The 18,353-nt window shown below is 48.9% G+C and overlaps 1 protein-coding gene across 1 annotated transcript in view; it reads right to left on the reverse strand.

Moving 5' to 3' along the window:
* Positions 1 to 1,409: 1,409 nt before the first annotated feature.
* Positions 1,410 to 18,353, reverse strand: part of SPTLC1 (serine palmitoyltransferase long chain base subunit 1) — a 46,259-nt gene continuing 29,315 nt past the window's right edge. The window contains exons 9-15 of the mRNA XM_032306332.1: positions 15,577 to 15,684; positions 13,796 to 13,891; positions 13,342 to 13,438; positions 12,220 to 12,274; positions 7,031 to 7,148; positions 3,793 to 3,866; positions 1,410 to 2,778 (exon numbers count right to left, since the gene is read on the reverse strand). Of these exons, the coding sequence (XP_032162223.1) occupies positions 2,685 to 2,778; positions 3,793 to 3,866; positions 7,031 to 7,148; positions 12,220 to 12,274; positions 13,342 to 13,438; positions 13,796 to 13,891; positions 15,577 to 15,684 (642 nt within the window). The 3' untranslated portion in view covers positions 1,410 to 2,684. The remainder of the gene's footprint in view (positions 2,779 to 3,792; positions 3,867 to 7,030; positions 7,149 to 12,219; positions 12,275 to 13,341; positions 13,439 to 13,795; positions 13,892 to 15,576; positions 15,685 to 18,353) is intronic.

An 18,353-nucleotide genomic window follows, 5' to 3' on the forward strand; every position in this document is an offset into this window, starting at 1 on the left:
TTGGGCTTCTGCTCCCCGTTCCATGCTGATTTGTACCTGTTCTTCCTTGTATTGCTTTCTTTTCTGTTACTTTTCAACTGACTCTTTTAATTCCGGTTTCCCCAGTTATTTCCTGATCCAATGGAGCGGACCCCAGCAGACTCTTCAGGAAGGGCTGGTGAACAGTACTCAGCTCCAACCTAACTTTGTTTTCTACCAACCCCCTACCTGAAAGAGAGTCTGGAGACTTCACATTTCTTTTCCCTCAAATCTCTGGACAGTGTTGCTTTCTACGTTGCTCTGCAGAGACGACGCTTTACTGCACGCGTGCTCCGCCATCATTAAGCCTTCCGGCCCCTCCTCTTCACGAGACACTGGGTAAGATCACGAAGGCTAGGTCTTCTCTACGACAAAACCCATACTGTAGATGTGTTAGGAGTGATTTTATTTGCTGTCCTCGTAAGGACCGTGTTTTGGGAAGACAGAGATAACGGAGATGGACTTGGCCATAATCGTCCTCACACGTTCTGTCGTCTGGGATACTACGGTTTTGCGTCCACAAGGAAAGATGGCGTCAGGCCTGCACATCTGATTCTTGTCTTCTTTCATGGATGTAAAAATGCACATTATACTATTTCTGTTATTGAAATACAGCCTACAACGGGGCAGCGCATTTCTGTGGTGCACAGACAAATGCGTGTGGCCCCGTGCCGGAGTTCCAGCTTTGGAACACGGCTCTTCTCTGTCCCCGCTTGTCCGGGGCCCGTTTCCCGAGTTGGAGCCTGGCTGTAGCCAACGGCCGGGGAGCAGTCACCTGGCTCTTCCCACCCCGCGGGCACCTGCGCCAAGTGAAAACAGTCCCCCAGTGGCTTCCGTGCTGCTTGCCCCAGCCCGGTCACAGACAGAGCCCTCCAGAACCCCGAGTCTCCGAGAAACGTGTGCCCTGCTTCAGATTCGAGAGTTTTCTCTCAGCATCCTGCCTCACTTCTATACAGCTTTGTTGTTCCTAGCAGGTATGTTCTGTGGCGTCCGTAACTGGATGTTGGTCACTGTGTAGTTTTAAAAGAAAGACTTTAGTTTTGCTTTTTTCTTCAAAATGCTGACTTTCCCAACGGCTGAAGTTAACCACTGTGTGTTGTTTCCACCTTCTTTCCAGGAGCTTCTGTCATTTTTAAAACATAGCAGTGAGTATCTAGAGGGTGAAATGGTGACTCAAAAAAGTTGCCATCACCACCTGCCCACGCCAGGCACAGCTTAGGGCGGCCCAGGCGCGACCAGCAGGAGCGGGCAGGAGCACAGATACTAGCCACTGAAGAAAGGCACCACGACATCTGATTAATAATTTCTAAACAGACACCAAGACTACCACCCAATGTACGCAAAAAAGTCAAGAGACTATTCTGTTGAATATATTACACGTGCAAATAGACTAGTTATTAGGAATGTAGGTTTATTTCATTAAAAAATAAAGCAAAAGATTCATCCCCCAAAGAGAGTCCCGTATCCTTTAAAGCGGCAGCAATCACAAGGCACGTATGTACGAAATACCTCCAGCAAAATAGAAACTAAACATTAAAAAATAGGTTATTCAAACAGACGTTGAAGACCATTTGTTAATATGAACACACACTATAAAAATGGCATTCTTATACATTTTTTTAAACAATTTTATTCCTTTACCTTTACTAAGACAAGAAACAATGGTGTAGTATTTACGCACTACCCCGTGGCACCAGGCACAAACGTTGACCAAACCTGGTTTGCTAAGGAAGAAACAGATCGTTAAAGAACAACTTAAAAACGTTATGTTTAGTGCGTTCACATTTTCAGATATCTGAAATCCGTAAGCTCACAGGAAAAGTAAATTTCCTTCACTTCGAGAAAGGCTGTAGTTTACATGTCCTCAGGCAAACCCACTCCACAAAAAAGGACTACATTCAGGATATCCTAAAACATCAAGGACACGATTTCTATTCTGGGAACATCACAGTGACCCTCTTCCTAGAACAGATTAGAAATCAACACACAATAAATGTGAAGGTCCATTCTATTAAAATAAAGCCGTCCTCGACTTAAATTAGTGATCACTTAAGAAATACAGCGACTACACCCTCCCTGGTTAGGGATGTTAAGATTAGCTATCAGAAATGCTGTAACATCAAAATTTAGTGTATGTAAAAATTCTGGGATTCAAATATATCACAACAGGAAGTTTGTCATAGTCACACAGAAGTGTTTCCTCATACATCAGCCGCCGCTGAGCTGTGCAGGACGAGGGCTGAGTCAGACCCTCGAGAAGGGGGCTGTGCCCCAGCCGGACGGACGTCCCTCCAGGCACGAGTGCGGCAGAGACGTAATTCTAGGAAACACTAAGGAGTGCTGCGCGCTCTGCTACTGGAGGAGATGAACTGAGGCTCCACTCTTGAGCAACAAAAAAGAATATAAAATGCTAGTACAGTAGAACACCTGAATAGCACAATTTAAATACCAGTTATCAGTTCACTTCTTGAAAACAAACCAGCTCCTGGGCTTTGAATGTGTTTCCTTTCTAAAGCCAGCCAGGATCCTCTCGCGGTTGGTGGCAAGTCCGCACCCACGCAGCCGGCGGCCACCCCCGCAGGTCCCCGCAGGCCCCCGCAGGCCCCGCCCAGATCACTGACGCGGAGGCCCGTGCGTGTGCCGTGAGGCGGCCACGAGGCCCTGGCCTAGAGCAGCACGGCCTGGGCCGCCTCCTTGATGGTGTGCGCGGCTCTCTCCAGCTCCTCGTCCGTCTGCTCCACCGTGACCACAACCCTAATGCTGAGAAATGACGACACAGGACATGGTCAGAGTCGTCTCCCGCACCTGCTTCGGCCCGTCACGTCCTACTGGGAGGCGGCGCGGCCAGCAGCGGGCCTGCCGCCTACAGCCTCCTCCTCACCGCGCGGCGCGTGCAGCAGGGAGAGGGCAGGGCCTTCGGGGCACCTGAGCTGCCGCCAGCGGTCTTCCACAAGCCCAGCCTGGACCTGCATGTCTGCACGTGCTCGGGACTTGTGTCGCCCCGGACCCCCCTTCTCCAGGGCCCTCTGGCTCATCCCTCTCAAGCACCCGAGGGTCTGGACACCACTGCCCGCCCTGCTAGAAGGGGCACCCACGAGTCTGACACACTTGACCACACGTGAGGCCTGAGCACCGCCTGCTCTTGGCAGCCTGAGTCCCTTCCAAGCGGGAACGGCCCGCGCCCTCCACCTCCGGCCTCGCCGACCCCGCGCTGCGGCCCTGAGCACTCCCGTGTCTCCATCTTCAGCTCCCGGAAGTGCTGAGGAACGAGCACCGATCCTACATCAGGAGTCCAAGCGCTCCCCTCCCGCGGACGGCTTCTCGGACCTCTCCAGATCTTCCCCACTGCTGCCTGGTTTCCCTTGGATGTTTTATACGTATTTGCCAGCTCAAGTGCCACACAGGGCTCCGGCCAGCTGTGGGGTCGAGACCACTGTCCGGACACGCCCCTTCCAGGACGGCCCTCGTGGCGGACAGGGTCGGCACAGCGTGTGCAGCTTAGGGGCGTGGCAGACCTCTGCGGACCGGAGCCCAGTCCTGGGGTCTCACACGTCTGGGTTAACTGAGGGAGGACAGCGCGTCCGGGGGGGCTTCACCATGAAAAGTTTCTAAATGGCTGGTTTAGGAACAGAAACCCGACGGTGTACTGTGTAGTACAGCACACTCTTCCGTGTCCTGTCACAGTCTCCCCAACATCTCCGGAACAGAACACGTCTTATCCCGAGTCCCGAGAGGAGGAAACCCAGGTCCAGTCACCCTGTAACGTCCACCAACCTTGGCGGGGGGAGGCACTTCTCTTCCTTCTCCAGGTAGCGCGCCTGGGTTAGTGCGATGCCTCTGTTCATGCACTGCGGGAAGAGGAGGGACAGGTTGGCACCCGGGCTGCGGACACGGGTTCACTGCAACAGGAGCGGACTCTGGGATGCGATCCGCCACCGCAGCGCTCATTCCCTTCTCCAGTTTCAACTGTGAGAAGGCAAAACGGCGACACCAGGACCCCAACCCGAGCAGCCCCAAGCGGCATGACCGTCCTACGGCAGCCTCCGCTCCATGCCGCCCAGGGCACCGGGCCAGCCGTGTGGCTGCCTGGCACCGTGAGACAGGGCCAGTGCCACCGAGACCCCACTTTTAATCTTACTCCAGTCAAGTAGCCACAGGTGGCCAGGGCTTTCCATTTTAAGCAAAGCAGAAGTAGGACACGGGGAAACAGTGCCAGCAAAGTCCTGGACACCACCCCGAAGTCGGACTGCACAGTGACACCGGGACGGTCGCAGGGACAGACCACTCCCACCCCAAACACCAGCAGTTCCTCACATTCTGCACCTACCTTCAAGCAGGTCCTACCAGGCTACAAGAGTCTGGAGTCCCCCACTGTCTGCGTCGCTTTCCCATACCATAACCATCTGTCAACATTTTTTTTTTAAATTTAAACATTCTCTCTCAAAATAAAGAAAGTATAAAAACACACCGAAGTCACGGTTTATCAGGGTTTCTTTTCGGGAGATGAGAATGTTCTGGAAGGGGGCGTCTGGGGGGCTCAGAGGGTTAATCCGCTGCCTTCGGCTCGGGTCATGGTCTCAGGGTCCTGGGAATGTTCTGGAAGGGGGCGTCTGGGTGGCTCCGCTGCCTTCGGCTCAGGTCATGGTCTCAGGGTCCTGGGAATGTTCTGGAAGGGGGCGTCTGGGTGGCTCCGCTGCCTTCGGCTCAGGTCATGGTCTCAGGGTCCTGGGAATGTTCTGGAAGGGGGCGTCTGGGTGGCTCCGCTGCCTTCGGCTCAGGTCATGGTCTCAGGGTCCTGGGATCGAGCCCCACAACGGACTCTCTGCTCAGCGGGGAGCCTGCGTCGTCCCCCCCCCCCCACCTCTGCCTGCCTCTCTGCCTACTTGTGATCTGTCTTTCAAATAAATAAATAAAATCTTTAAAAAAAAAAAAGAAAATGTTCTGGAGGGAGGGGGTGTACAACCTTGCGAGCGTGCTCACAAACACTCGCATTTCTTGGTCTGTGAATTATGAAAAAGCCTCAGTCAGAGCCAGCGGACTGATGAAGGAAGGAACAGGCATTCCCAGGGCTGGGCAGTGAGGGTGTCGGCCCGAAGAGGGGCCACGCCGTCCGCGGCCAGGCTGCCCTCCCGAGGCCACACCCCCCACCAGAAACCCCCAGCGGCCACACAGCCGACGCTTACTGACGCAACAGCTGGAGTGTGCTGGGGGAGCTAACTCCTGAAAACATCTGGACTGGCTCTGCTCCTAGCCCTGGCCCTAAGAAACACAAACCATCGCTCAGTTTACAAAACAGGATCTTGTCCAGCCACTCAACAAGCCCTTGGCGAGAGCTCTGTGTTCTGCAGAGCTCACGCGAGAGTCTCCGCTCACCCGTACCGACCAGCAGGGAGGCAGAGCCTGGGGCGCGGACGCAAGGACAGAGCGCTCTTTTCTGAGCAAATGCAGTTTCCAGACTGTTTTGTCCCTCCCCAGACGCCCTGCTCCCGGATTCAGCTCTCATGAGGATTTCCTGGAGACAGCCGGTCTCGGGCTGGGGCCTACGACGGAGTCCGGTCTCCGTGAGCTGTGCAGACTCTAGCTCTCTCTTCCGTTCTCAGGACGAGCAATGCAAGCACGGCCTGCGTATCCGATGCTCTTCTCGCTCACCCTCTGCAGCGTCTCTGGCACCAGTGGAAGGAACCCCACTGCCGGGTCTCTCATGGGAACGAGCGCCCCGGCAGCAGGGACGGCCCAGGTCCCGCAGCGTGGAACCAGGGCCGACAGCCGTGCGGAGGGGGCCGGGTGAAGGAGCCTGGAGTGACGGGGCTTGTGGCTCCCAGAGGGTGCTCTGCAGAAGTCCGCATCCGGCCCCACACTGGACAGTCTCAGCGCACACGCTCGCCTGTCACAGAAGCCACCGTGACGGCTCTGCCTTGTACGCCGTGTCCATTAAGCTTGCACTTAATTTATACACAATTCTGGTGCCGCACATAAACACAGGGAGGCTGCACTTTCTCTCAGGTCTGTATGTACTCGAGTGACATCGCGGTCCAAGTGCCGAGGTGGTAGAAGGTGTCTCTGGGATGTTTCATCCCGTGCGAGGGCGTCTGTCTTTCCTCACGCTTGCAGAGCTGAGCCCAAGGGAACTCCTGTGGCATCTCTGCACTCGGAAGGGGAGAGTCGCCGCAGCCTGACAGCTCACCATCTCCCACACCTCCTCAGCGCGAATCTCAGATTCTGCGTGTTCTTTGCTTTTACAGACGACTGACTCCAGAGGGCCTGCGTGGAGCCCTCCATGGTGCATCTTTTTAAGTGACATAGTTCACACCGTGGGACGCAGGACGACAGCTGACGCAAGCTGGGTAGCAGAGGCTGACGTCACCTGCGTCTCCATACTGAGCAGCCACGCGACCAGGGACAAAGCCGTGACCACGTGGCTACAGCCAGGCAAAGGGACACCACAAAGGACAGCCGTCAGGACGAGCAGGACAGGAGGCAGAATGCGGCTGCTTTCATTCTCACATGCATGCCAGCCGGACCGAAGAATCAGGTACAGGCAGGGCCCCCAGCACCCTCCGCTCGCCCGCGGTGCTGCCTGGCCACTTCTGACCCTCCGTGAGGGAGGGCAGCGGGCAGCCGCGCGGAGCAAGTGAGCGGGGCCGGCTCCGGAGACGCGGCTCTGCTGAGCACGGACGGGCAGTGGTCTTCCCCAGAGAGGCACTTCTCAGTTAACGACGAAGTTACAATTAGTAGTAAAATCACCTTCAGAAGATATTTAAATCGACCTCCCAATTAGGCCTGGTAAGGGAGCGAGTGGCCTGTCCTCCTTTCTGGTTACAAGACTACTCTGTCCTGTCTCCGGGCCACGCTGGGGTTCAGCCCAGACAGCTGGCCCCGCTCTGCGGGAGCGTCGTGACTCCTGACGTACCCCGCGCCTGTGCAAGCCTGGCTCTGGACATGCTAAGCGCGGGGAAGGCTCCCGGTTCGACGTGAGACACGGCGTGGGTTCCGGGTAGAACTACATACTTACGTGATTTACAATCTCCTGAAGCAGTTTAACGTCTTCTTCTCGAGACCCGGTGCTGTCTGTTAGCTGCAGGTGAAACGCCGGAGAAAGGGGCTCCCCCACCACTTTCAACCCAGAAATGCTGAAAGGAAACACACACAAGCATTAAGTCCCTTCTGGGCACAAGCATGTCCCACACCTAAGTAACCGACCGACACCTGCGTTCATGGCAGCTGGTGGCTTTTCCAGGAAGCCTCACGCGGCGGCTCCAGCCCCGAGAGGGACAGCTGAAATCCACGTTCCTGCCCGGGGCCGCCGGCCTAGACCCTCCTGCAGGGCGCTCTGGGAGTGTGGCTGGGAAGGCGATCGCTGCCCCGCAGACGCCTCTGGCTCACTCCCGCAGGCGGCTCCCTGCACCCTGGCCTGCAAACCCCTCCTCCTCTGCCCTCTCCCTATGCTCTGCAGCCGGTCAGGAAGCCAGGTCCCAGCCTGAGGACGCTCCTGGGGCCTCCCTCCCAAACCCCTCCTCTAGGGAAGCGTCTACACGCTTGTCTCCTATCACGGTTTCCTTCAGGACTCCCTAGGATTGATAATGTGCCTCAGTGACTATTTTCATCTTTCTTAGGACTTAACAGCACAGACATCTGCAGCTTCTCAGGTGGGGAGAGAGCTCTCCTTAGGAGTGAAATCCTGCATTTTCAAATGTTTACTATAGATGGCAAGAGAACCGCAGCACAGGTTCATTCAAAGTTCATTTGTATCTGATACTAGTAATAGTTTGATTTTTGACTCATCTCCTAGGCTACAAATGGTGACATACGACTATTTGAAATTGAGCTAAACATTTTTAAAATTTCTTTAAAAAAAGGCACTTTTATTTGCTTATTTGAGAAAGCACACCTGCACGAGCAGGGAGAGCAGAGGCAGAAGGAGAAGCAGACTCCCCGCTGAGCAAGGAGCCCGATGTGGGACTCGATCTCAGGACCCTGGGATCACGATCTGAACTGCCCGCAGACGCTTAACTGACTGAGCCACCCGGGGGCCCCAAGCTAACATTTTCGATTGCCTCTGAGTAGCCAGCTTCACTTAGAAAGCTCTGCTTCTCTCTCAGAATGAGAATAGCACAGAAGGTACTTCGTAGCACATTTAGGACTCACCAGGCTTTACTGAATGACTACTGTGCGTCAAGCATCATGTGAGATGCCAGAAGCAACTTCAACTGCCTTTAAAACCACCAATGAGCACTGCAATTTGTGTCTCCTTTCCTTAAATGTAATCAATCCTACTAGGACCTTTCAATAAACCAGGCTGCAGAACAGTGCCCCAAAATACACCGTAATCAAATAGGGATTCACTCCAGAAGCAAGCATGGTTTAACACCAGAAAAATCCTAACAACGTAATTCAGCAAAAATCTATGATTTTTAAAAAAGCCTTGAAATCTAGGAATAATTTGATATGTACCATGTACAGAAAACTTTCAGTATGACATTTCATACTTACTGAGGAAATGCTTTTGTACTGGGAATGATGGGGACATCACCCCTGTGACAGAAGATGTCAATAGTGTGTTAGCAACCTACACCAACGCAGTAAGAGAAGAAAAAGAACTAAGATGTCTGAGAAGCTGGCAGGAAGACAGAACCACAGGACTCATATACATCATCACGAACAGAATGAAACAGACCACCAGGAGTCTGGACAGACTGCTGGACAGCAGATCGTGAGGACAAAGTGCAAACTCCAGAGAAGACTGGCTACAAGGAGAAGCGACAACGGGCAGCTCGAGGAGAAGGTGGGGTCTTCCAGGGAAAGAGGCAGTTAGGAGACAAGACGGTGGAGTGTACCCAGTGCTAATCAAATGACTCCGGGAAGGGTGACCAAAAAGAGGGGACAGCCAAAGGTGCCGGCCCTTCATGCGGAAGCGCTATGATGGCAGGAGACCGCTTCTCCAGTTGTAACTCGACGGAAGACTGGTTCGGAAGCCCGTGCGTGTACGCACTTGTGAGAGAAGAGGAGGGAGTCCAAGGGAAAGCAGTGGAGCCAGGCTGTGCGCGGACGGCGCGGTGCGTGGATGCGGGCGGGGCCTGAAGACCTGGGGGAGGCAAAGGCAGGAAGAGCAGGGAAGGGGCGGCGCCGGCCTTACAGGGTGCACACACTGACACCACTAGCAGAAGGAAGGGCCCCAAGTGCTCCCGAATTTACAGTGACTTGAACGTGCCGTACTGTGCTGGCATATTAATATTTTATAAGCCGAGTAACTGCAACCAACACGAGTAATACCTCCCAACCATAAATCATGCAAGAAGAGCTTCTGTTACTACCGTGTACACACACCCAGAACTTTAATTATTTCTGCCCTTACTTTATCTGGAACAGCTGTGATCTGCTCATTTACTCACTGTCCTTGCCCTTTAGAAAAGCTTCCAGCTTCCACATCTGTCAACAGGTACGACTTTCATGATTGAAAAGACATGTTTGCACCGTAGGAAAGGCAAAGGAAATACCTCGGGCAACGTGAGATCATCTTCTGTAAGACCAGGAATCTGCATGAAGGTGTGACCCACCTGAATTTTTTCTCCATTCCAGAGAAATCTTAAAGAGTTTCTCTTGTGTAGTTAAGACAAACACAAGTTAAAATTCCTAAGGTTCATTTCAATTTCACCTGTTTTTCTTGTTTTAATTTAAAATAAAACTTAGTAACTATTTTCCAAGAACTATGGCCAGTACGAACCCACTGTCAACTAATTCTATAGCGTATAATGGTATCATTTTATCTGTGCAGATGTGATATAATAGTATCATTTTATCTGTGCAGATGTGACATGATATCATTTTATCTGTACAGATGTGATACAATGGTACCATTTTACCTGTGCAGATGTGACATAATGGTACCATTTTATCTGTGCAGATGTGATGTAATATCATTTTATCTGTGCAGATGTGATGTAATATCATTTTATCTGTGCAGATGTGACATAATGGTATCATTTTATCTGTGCAGATGTGACATAATGTTATCATTTTATCCGTGCAGATGTGACATAATGTTATCATTTTATCTGTACAGATGTGACATAATGGTATCATTTTATCTGTGCAGATGTGACATAATGGTACCATTTTATCTGTGCAGATGTGATGTAATATCATTTTATCTGTGCAGATGTGACATAATGGTATCATTTTATCTGTGCAGATGTGACATAATGTTATCATTTTATCCGTGCAGATGTGACATAATGTTATCATTTTATCTGTACAGATGTGACATAATGGTATCATTTTATCTGTGCAGATGTGACATAATGGTATCATTTTATCTGTGCAGATGTGACATAATGGTATCATTTTATCTGTGCAGATGTGACATAATGGTACCATTTTATCTGTGCAGATGTGATATAATATCATTTTATCTGTGCAGATGTGACATGATATTCTCTATCTGTACAGATGTGATATAATGGTACCATTTTATCTGTGCAGATGTGACATAATAGTATCATTTTATCCGTGCAGATGTGACATAATGTTATCATTTTATCTGTACAGATGTGACATAATGGTATCATTTTATCTGTGCAGATGTGACATAATGGTATCATTTTATCTGTGCAGATGTGACATAATGGTACCATTTTATCTGTGCAGATGTGATATAATATCATTTTATCTGTGCAGATGTGACATGATATTCTCTATCTGTACAGATGTGATATAATGGTACCATTTTATCTGTGCAGATGTGACATAATGGTATCATTTTATCTGTGCAGATGTGACATAATGGTATCATTTTATCTGTGCAGATGTGACATAATGGTATCATTTTATCTGTGCAGATGTGACATAATGGTATCATTTTATCTGTGCAGATGTGACATAATGGTATCATTTTATCTGTACAGATGTGACATAATGGTACCATTTTATCTGTGCAGATGTGATATAATATCATTTTATCTGTGCAGATGTGACATGATATTCTCTATCTGTACAGATGTGATATAATGGTACCATTTTATCTGTGCAGATGTGACATAATGGCACCATTTTATCTGTGCAGATGTGACATAATGGTATCATTTTATCTGTGCAGATGTGACATGACCATTTTATCTGTGCAGATGTGACAATGATATTTTATCTGTACAGATGTGACCTAATGGTACCATTTTATCTGTGCAGATGTGATATAGTATCATTTTATCCGTGCAGATGTGACATAATGGTACCATTTTATCTGTGCAGATGTGACATATCATTTTATCCGTGCAGATGTGACATAATGGTATCATTTTATCTGTGCAGATGTGACATAATGGTATCATTTTATCTGTGCAGATGTGACATAATGGTATCATTTTATCTGTGCAGATGTGACATAATGGTATCATTTTATCTGTACAGATGTGACCCAATGGTACCATTTTATCTGTGCAGATGTGATATAATATCATTTCATCTGTGCAGATGTGACATATCATTTTACCTGTACAGATGTGACATGACCATTTTATCTGTGCAGATGTGACATAATGGTATCATTTTATCTGTGCAGATGTGGCATGACCATTTTATCTGTGCAGATGTGACAATGATATTTTATCTGTACAGATGTGATATAATGGTACCATTTTATCTGTGCAGATGTGATATAGTATCATTTTATCCGTGCAGATGTGACATAATGGTACCATTTTATCTGTGCAGATGTGACATAATGATATCATTTTATCCGTGCAGATGTGACATAATGTTATCATTTTATCTGTGCAGATGTGACATAATGGTATCATTTTATCTGTGCAGATGTGACATAATGATATCATTTTATCCATGCAGATGTGACATAATGACCTCATTTTATCTGTACAGATGTGTAGCGATTCTCCCACAAGTGTGGTAGCATGTTTGGTGGTTATTTTTGCCTTTGTACTGTATGTATCACTATACTGCCAGTGAGCTTGTCCCCTTTTTAGAAAAACAAAGTCATGGTTCTTCAACCAGAAATGGATGTTCTGGCTTCAAGCCCAAAGACAAATCTGACTGAATGCAGTTTCTCCTTTTTCAGTTGTAATTCAGTTGAACTGATCTAAGCCTATTAAATATACTCAAAACCAAGAAGGTGACATTCAAAAATTTTCACTAGTTGTTTAAATATGGTACAGACAGACTTTAAGTTGGTTGAAAATATAGAAAACTTACCCTTGTAAAGCTTTATGAATTCGTTCGCACTTTTCCTTCAAAACTAAAAAAATACCTGCATGAAAAAAAAAATGCTCTTGATAGTGTATCTAGAAGATCTGATATTACTAATGTAAAAATATTTTTCAAGATTTTTAAAGTTCATCAAAAGAAATGCTGCCAACCCTCCTGCAGACCACTAGCACACAGACAGGAACACTGCTGGGGCCCGAGCCCTGGTCACCGGCACACGTGTCCTGGCAGCTCCTTACCCAGTATCAGCAGAATATGGGAGGAGGTTTTTCACAACAAAACAGTGGCTCTTGTTCTCATCAGATGCTACAAAGAATCTGGCTAATAAAAGGGTACAAATATGTAACTTTCTGGACCCTTAACAATTTGGTAAAAGATAAACACTGTAGTAATGTTTTCTATCTTTTCCTTGATATCTACATATTTTATCCATGGAAAATAAAAAAAAACCTAAAATATCTAGCAAGAGGCAGGAGCGCCAGGCCTTCTGAGAAGCAAGCTTATGAATGTGCACCCAGAAACATTCGTAGTTCCTGATTCTCTGAACTAAAACTGTTAAGAACTTAGGAACTTTAAAAATTCTAAATTTAGAAACACCAGGTCAGGCTCTTCATTTCTGTTTTAGGCTTTGTGAGGAGTGCTGCCGGAGCCTAAAGGCACATCTGACATTTAGTCAAACTGGCCCAGTAAGGAACCTTTACCGGTTGGTAACCAGGTTTGGCCGTGGTACCAACTCGTGAGTCAAACGCTGAAGGGAAGAAACCAGGCAAGCCAGAAATCATACTCCTGAGATCCAGCAGCGCACTTCAGCTAACTTCTCCAGTGACGACTAGCCCAGAGCCGCCCCTCCTCCTGGCACTGCTGCCCATCCTGGGAGCCAGCCCTGCTCCGGCTCTGGCTCGCCTCCTGGGCGGGGAGCAGCTCTACACGGATTCCTGAGGCTGCATGAGGTCTGCACCGCCACTCTCCCTGGGAATGCCGGGCAGCGCCACGCGGAGGCACAGCTCTGGGAGGGAAACACTTTCCCTCTAGCGAATTCCTCTGAGAGCACGCCAGCAGCCTGGCTGACGTCACTGCGGTGCCTGGTGTCCTGGGTTCGGACGACCATACCTGGATTCTCCTCCATGATATTGAGCGCCTCGATCGCAGCGGCAGCCAACAGCGGAGGGAGTGAGGCTGAAAAGCAGTACCCCTGGCCAGAAAGGCGCTGAGAAGAAACGCACAAGTTAGAGACACAGATATGCTGCTCTTTTTTTTTGGCTAAAAACCTTAACGGCCCCAGATCTGCACCATCTCCGACGGGTGTGTACAAAGAGTAAAGTGCTAGGACCCACACACGCACACAAGTTATACTTGTGACACAAATAAGACTTTCTTAAAAAGGGAGGTAATTTCAAAAGTAAATACTGAGCGACTCTACTAACAAATCAACTTTTAAAGAAAAACTGTGGGGAAGTAAGTCAGAATGAAATTCTGTGACTGGAAATCACATGCTGACAACTTCTCACCACGACCAGTGTGACCACTAGTTTCAGTCTTCGCACGTTTTCCAAAATGAACCCACCTGGTGGTCAATCACGAACGACCTGCCGCAGCAGAAACCTCCGACGGACGCGAGGGAATTCTCCATGTTGGCGCTGATGAGGTCGATATCATCGATCTGCCAAGAAAGTGGAACCGCAGTAGTCATTCCTCAATTTAAAAAAAAGTTAAAGACGGACATCCAGCCTGCAGACAAAGGTTCGCATTGATCAGGTCGACATCTCGGTGAAACAAAGCACCCACCTGCAAACAAAGGATAAACCCCACAAAATTCATCGTTACAAGGAGAGATGTTTCGAAGTGCACCTCTGGAAAGGGCCCAACTTTACTCTTTTTGGCCATTTCATCACGCACGCACGATTCATTCACAGTGGCAGGAGAGAGAAATTAAAAGAAGATGAAATCCCAAACTGCTTCATACAAAACATATTCAGAGGAATAAAATAAAGTGGCCCAGCTGGCCTTCCCTCGGAAGGTGCCTGAGGTAACACAAACTAATCGATCAGAGTTTGAGCATTTTATCCCTACATTCAATTTACTTTCAACTTTTCAAAAATGAAACCCATTACTCTGTGCCCTGTGGGCTCCTGAGTCCACAGCGTCTTCCCAGGTCCGTGCCCCGCTGACTCTCACGTTCTGCGGCAGCGTCAAGGACCACCCGGACACATGGCAGCCATTCAGAGTCACTCACCGATGGCCGCGATGACGGGTGGTCTGAGTGCATCTGGGGGTTCCTGAATGGTCCACACACCCAGCAAGGAAATCTGTGCATTCTTTCTAAAAAACCTCTTGTTATGACATTTCAGTCACACAGTAAGCACAGAGGACAGAGAAACAACTCTCACCGCCAGGTTCAGTAATTACCGGCTCGTGAGCCACCGTGCACCTTGCACTGCTAGCTCCTTGCCGCCCTCATCGTCCCTCTGCAGCAAACCCCAGACTTCACACAGTTCCAGCCGTAAACGTCTCAGTGTGCACTTCTAAAGGACATGGACCCTTCCAAAACCATAGTCACAAAACTACTCTCACACCTAAAAAGTGAAAAATTTCTTAATATCGTCACATACTGTGTTCAAACACCTGTCTCACGAAGCTTGCTTTCTGCAGGATTTGCTGGAATCAGGACCCAAATAAGGTCCATATTACGCACTTTTCCTCACTGCATTTATCACCAAATGTCAGTCTGTCTTTGAGGAGAATGTGTCCATCTCATTCTGTGTGATATTCGTCCGGCTCTCCATTTTTCTCTGGACCGTACTGCTGGTGGGATACAGGTAATCTCCGATGATTTTTCATGTTCTTCAGCTCAACTTCTTAACACAGGTTGCGAAACTTTTACGCACAGGATCTGCGGGAGAGTTCCCTTCATCCTCACCGGTCACACAGTGGTGGGTGAAGACAGGTCCTGCGGACAGGCTGACGTTGCTTCCCCGGGGTTCCAGGGGCACCAACCATTAAGGTGGGGCAGTTGGGGCTCCTTTCCCACCAGCAAGAGAACACGTGCCCAACTCACTCCAGCCGGCTGGAACCTCGAGCCTGTGCGTCGTCCGTGCCGGCACTGCTTCCGACTCTCTAAAGAAGGCATGACTATCTAACACCCATAAAGGGAAATAACAGGATTCAGAATTAGAACTACCAGAAAGTATATCATGCCACTGCCATCATGGTATTTTCGAAAGGACGACTTTAGGGAATTCTCACAGATTTTAAGGAAAACATGTTCAAATGCTGCCGAGTCAACAGACCACAAAGCTGTGAGCAGCCACCGTGAGCTCACGGGTCCCGCCCCAGACGGGAACTTACATTGATCCCGAAATGCTCGGTGACGCCTCGGCCGTGCTCCCCCAGGACTCCGAACGAAAGGCTTTCCTCCAGAAAGATTCTTGCTTTGTATTTGTATTTTAGTTTAACCTAAGTGGTAAACAGAGCACAGCTTTAAACTACTGACGATCTGCGCACTAGACAATATCCTGGGAAGACAGACCTAACCCTAAAGCCAAAGTAGAGAGGAAATAAGAGCACGACAGGTGTTCCTCACAGACCTCACAGGTCTGTACCTGTGCATCAGCCACTTGCTGAAGTATCTTCGTAGTCAACACCCAAGGTCTAGGGCAGAGCGGCAAGACCCCTGCACACGCCCAGCTGAGTCTGCCCCTCGCTTTGGCCCACGCTGTAAACAAACCCTTCGTCAGGGGCTTCTTCATTGCCACGGTTCGCATTTTGTGCTCTGGCTGGGGATTCTGTTTCGGACGGCCCGAGCACAGAGCACAGAGCACAGCGCTGAAGCGCCGTCTCGCGTCTCAGGAGAGGACAGTTTGTTAGACCAGCTGCAGGTCAGGCACGAGTCGTAGTGCCGATGGCCCTGAGCTCCGTGTGAAGGAACCAACAATACATATAAAACTGGGGCGCCTGGGGGGCTCAGTCGGTTCAGTGTCTGCTCAGCTCAGGTCAGGATCCCAGGGTCCTGGGATGGAGCCCCGCCTCTGGCTTCCTGCTCGGCAGAGAACCTGTCTCTCCCTCTCCCCTTGCCCTTCCCCCCGCTAAATAAAATCTTAAAAAGAAAAATAATGAAAAAACAAAAGACCCTCTCATACGTGTTAAATAAAGTGTCTTTGAAGAAAAAAGACATAAAACGAGGTTAAATACTGAGCGACTGACGGAAATGCTGTGACCAAAGGCATAGAATGAACAGCATTAGGCCCAGGAGCCGCAGTTCAGCATCTGCAGCCCATGTGCATGACATAACCACACACGTGCGCTTTCTAGAACCCAACTACCAGTGGCCCTTGAACAATACAGGCTTGAACTGCACAGGGCTGCTGAGATGTGGATGTTCTTCAATAAATACAGTCGAGCACTGTAAATGTATTTTCTCTTCCGTATGACTTTCTTTTTTGTTTTTAGATTTTTTCTTTTAAGATTTTAAAAGAAATCTTTTAAAAGATCACAAGGAGGCAGAGAAGCAGGCAGAGAGAGAGGAGGAAGCAGGCTCCCGGCGGAGCAGAGAGCCCGATGCGGGGCTCGATCCCAAGACCCTGGGATCATGACCTGACCCGAAGGCAGGAGCCACCCAGGGGCCCCACCATATGATTTTCTTAACATCTTCTTTTCACTAGCTTATTTTAAGGACAGAGTGTCTAATCAAATGACCTACAAAATACGTGTTGATCAGCTGTTGATGTCATAGGTAGGGCTTCCAGTCAACAGGAGACTATGAGTAGTAAAGTTTTTAGGCATCACGAGTTCCAGCCCCTGTATTGTTCAAGGGTCAACGGTACCACGATGACCAAAACAGGCTGAACTTCAGATGCTCTAAATTTAACTCAAGAATGCAGACAGCACAATGCCCGTTTTTGAAGACGGAGACATTAAGATATTATGAATGAAGACATGTACTCTACCTGTTAATCACTCCTGAGGAAACGTGTATCATTCTTCCCTCAGTGGCACTGTGTTTTAATTTGAATTCATGGCACTTTTTTAAATTCAGAAAAAGCTTTCATTAATATGCCTTTCCAGCTCTCTTCCTCTTTGCTTTTGGTCTTATAAGAAAGTCTTTTCCCAGCAGAGGCTTAGATGTCTATTTATCTGTAGGTTCTTCTGTGACTTTTTTGTCAGCACAGCGGGACGCGGACACACACACGCCCGCATCCAGCTTTCTCCCCCTCCAGGGTTCACCTGATTTACCCCGTACACTACGAAGTGATCGGTTTCACGAGTGAATTAAAGTCTAGTAATTATCAACCACTAAAATTTCAGTGGATTTTTATTAACAATGGTAAGCTAATCTGGGAAGAATTCTATGTTTTCAATACCGTTTCCATTCATTAATAGTTTTATGAGTGAGAAATTTTCTAAGAATCATGTTTTAGAATATTTCTAATAGTATCATGACAATACTGGTGCACAAACACACAGACCAGTGAAACAAAACAGAAACCCCAAAGTCCAACCCGAATCTGTGTCCTGTCATCCCTACATACTCAATGCTAATGTGTATCCGACCTGTCCCTTCCACTGTGTATTTCCTTTCATGGCTTGGGGGCCTCTGTCCGTCGCTAAGGCCCTCCACTGCTGCCGTGCTAACCACGCGATGCTGCTATCTTTTGGCCACCATCACCCCGATATGCTTCTATCAGCCTCTGGCGTGAAAATAAGAGGAAAATGGACACATCTCTTCCATGGTACTTAAAAATGTATTTAGATTTCCTCAAGAAACAGTGAAAAACTTTAAAAACAAGACATGAAACCCTTATTCTGAATCCCCACTCAACTGACGGACTCAGGTTCCAGCTCACAGGCTGCGTGCCAAGGCGGTCCGCCGCAGGAAACCTCGACTCTGTTAACAGGATGAAGGAAACCACACGACCGACGCACCAACGGACGCAGAAAAAGCACCAGACAGAATCCACACCCGTTGTGGTAGAAACACACAACACACCAGGAAGAGGGGCAACTTCCTCAACCCGGTAACGGGCATTTATGGAAAACACGCCGCTAATATCATAGTCAGTGGCCGCAGCCTGAAAAGCTTCCCCCCTCGCCACTCCTAGTCAACACCGTGTGGGAGGTGCTAGCCA

Source organism: Mustela erminea, chromosome 12 (assembly GCF_009829155.1).
Source record: "Mustela erminea isolate mMusErm1 chromosome 12, mMusErm1.Pri, whole genome shotgun sequence".
Lineage (NCBI taxonomy): Eukaryota > Metazoa > Chordata > Mammalia > Carnivora > Mustelidae > Mustela > Mustela erminea.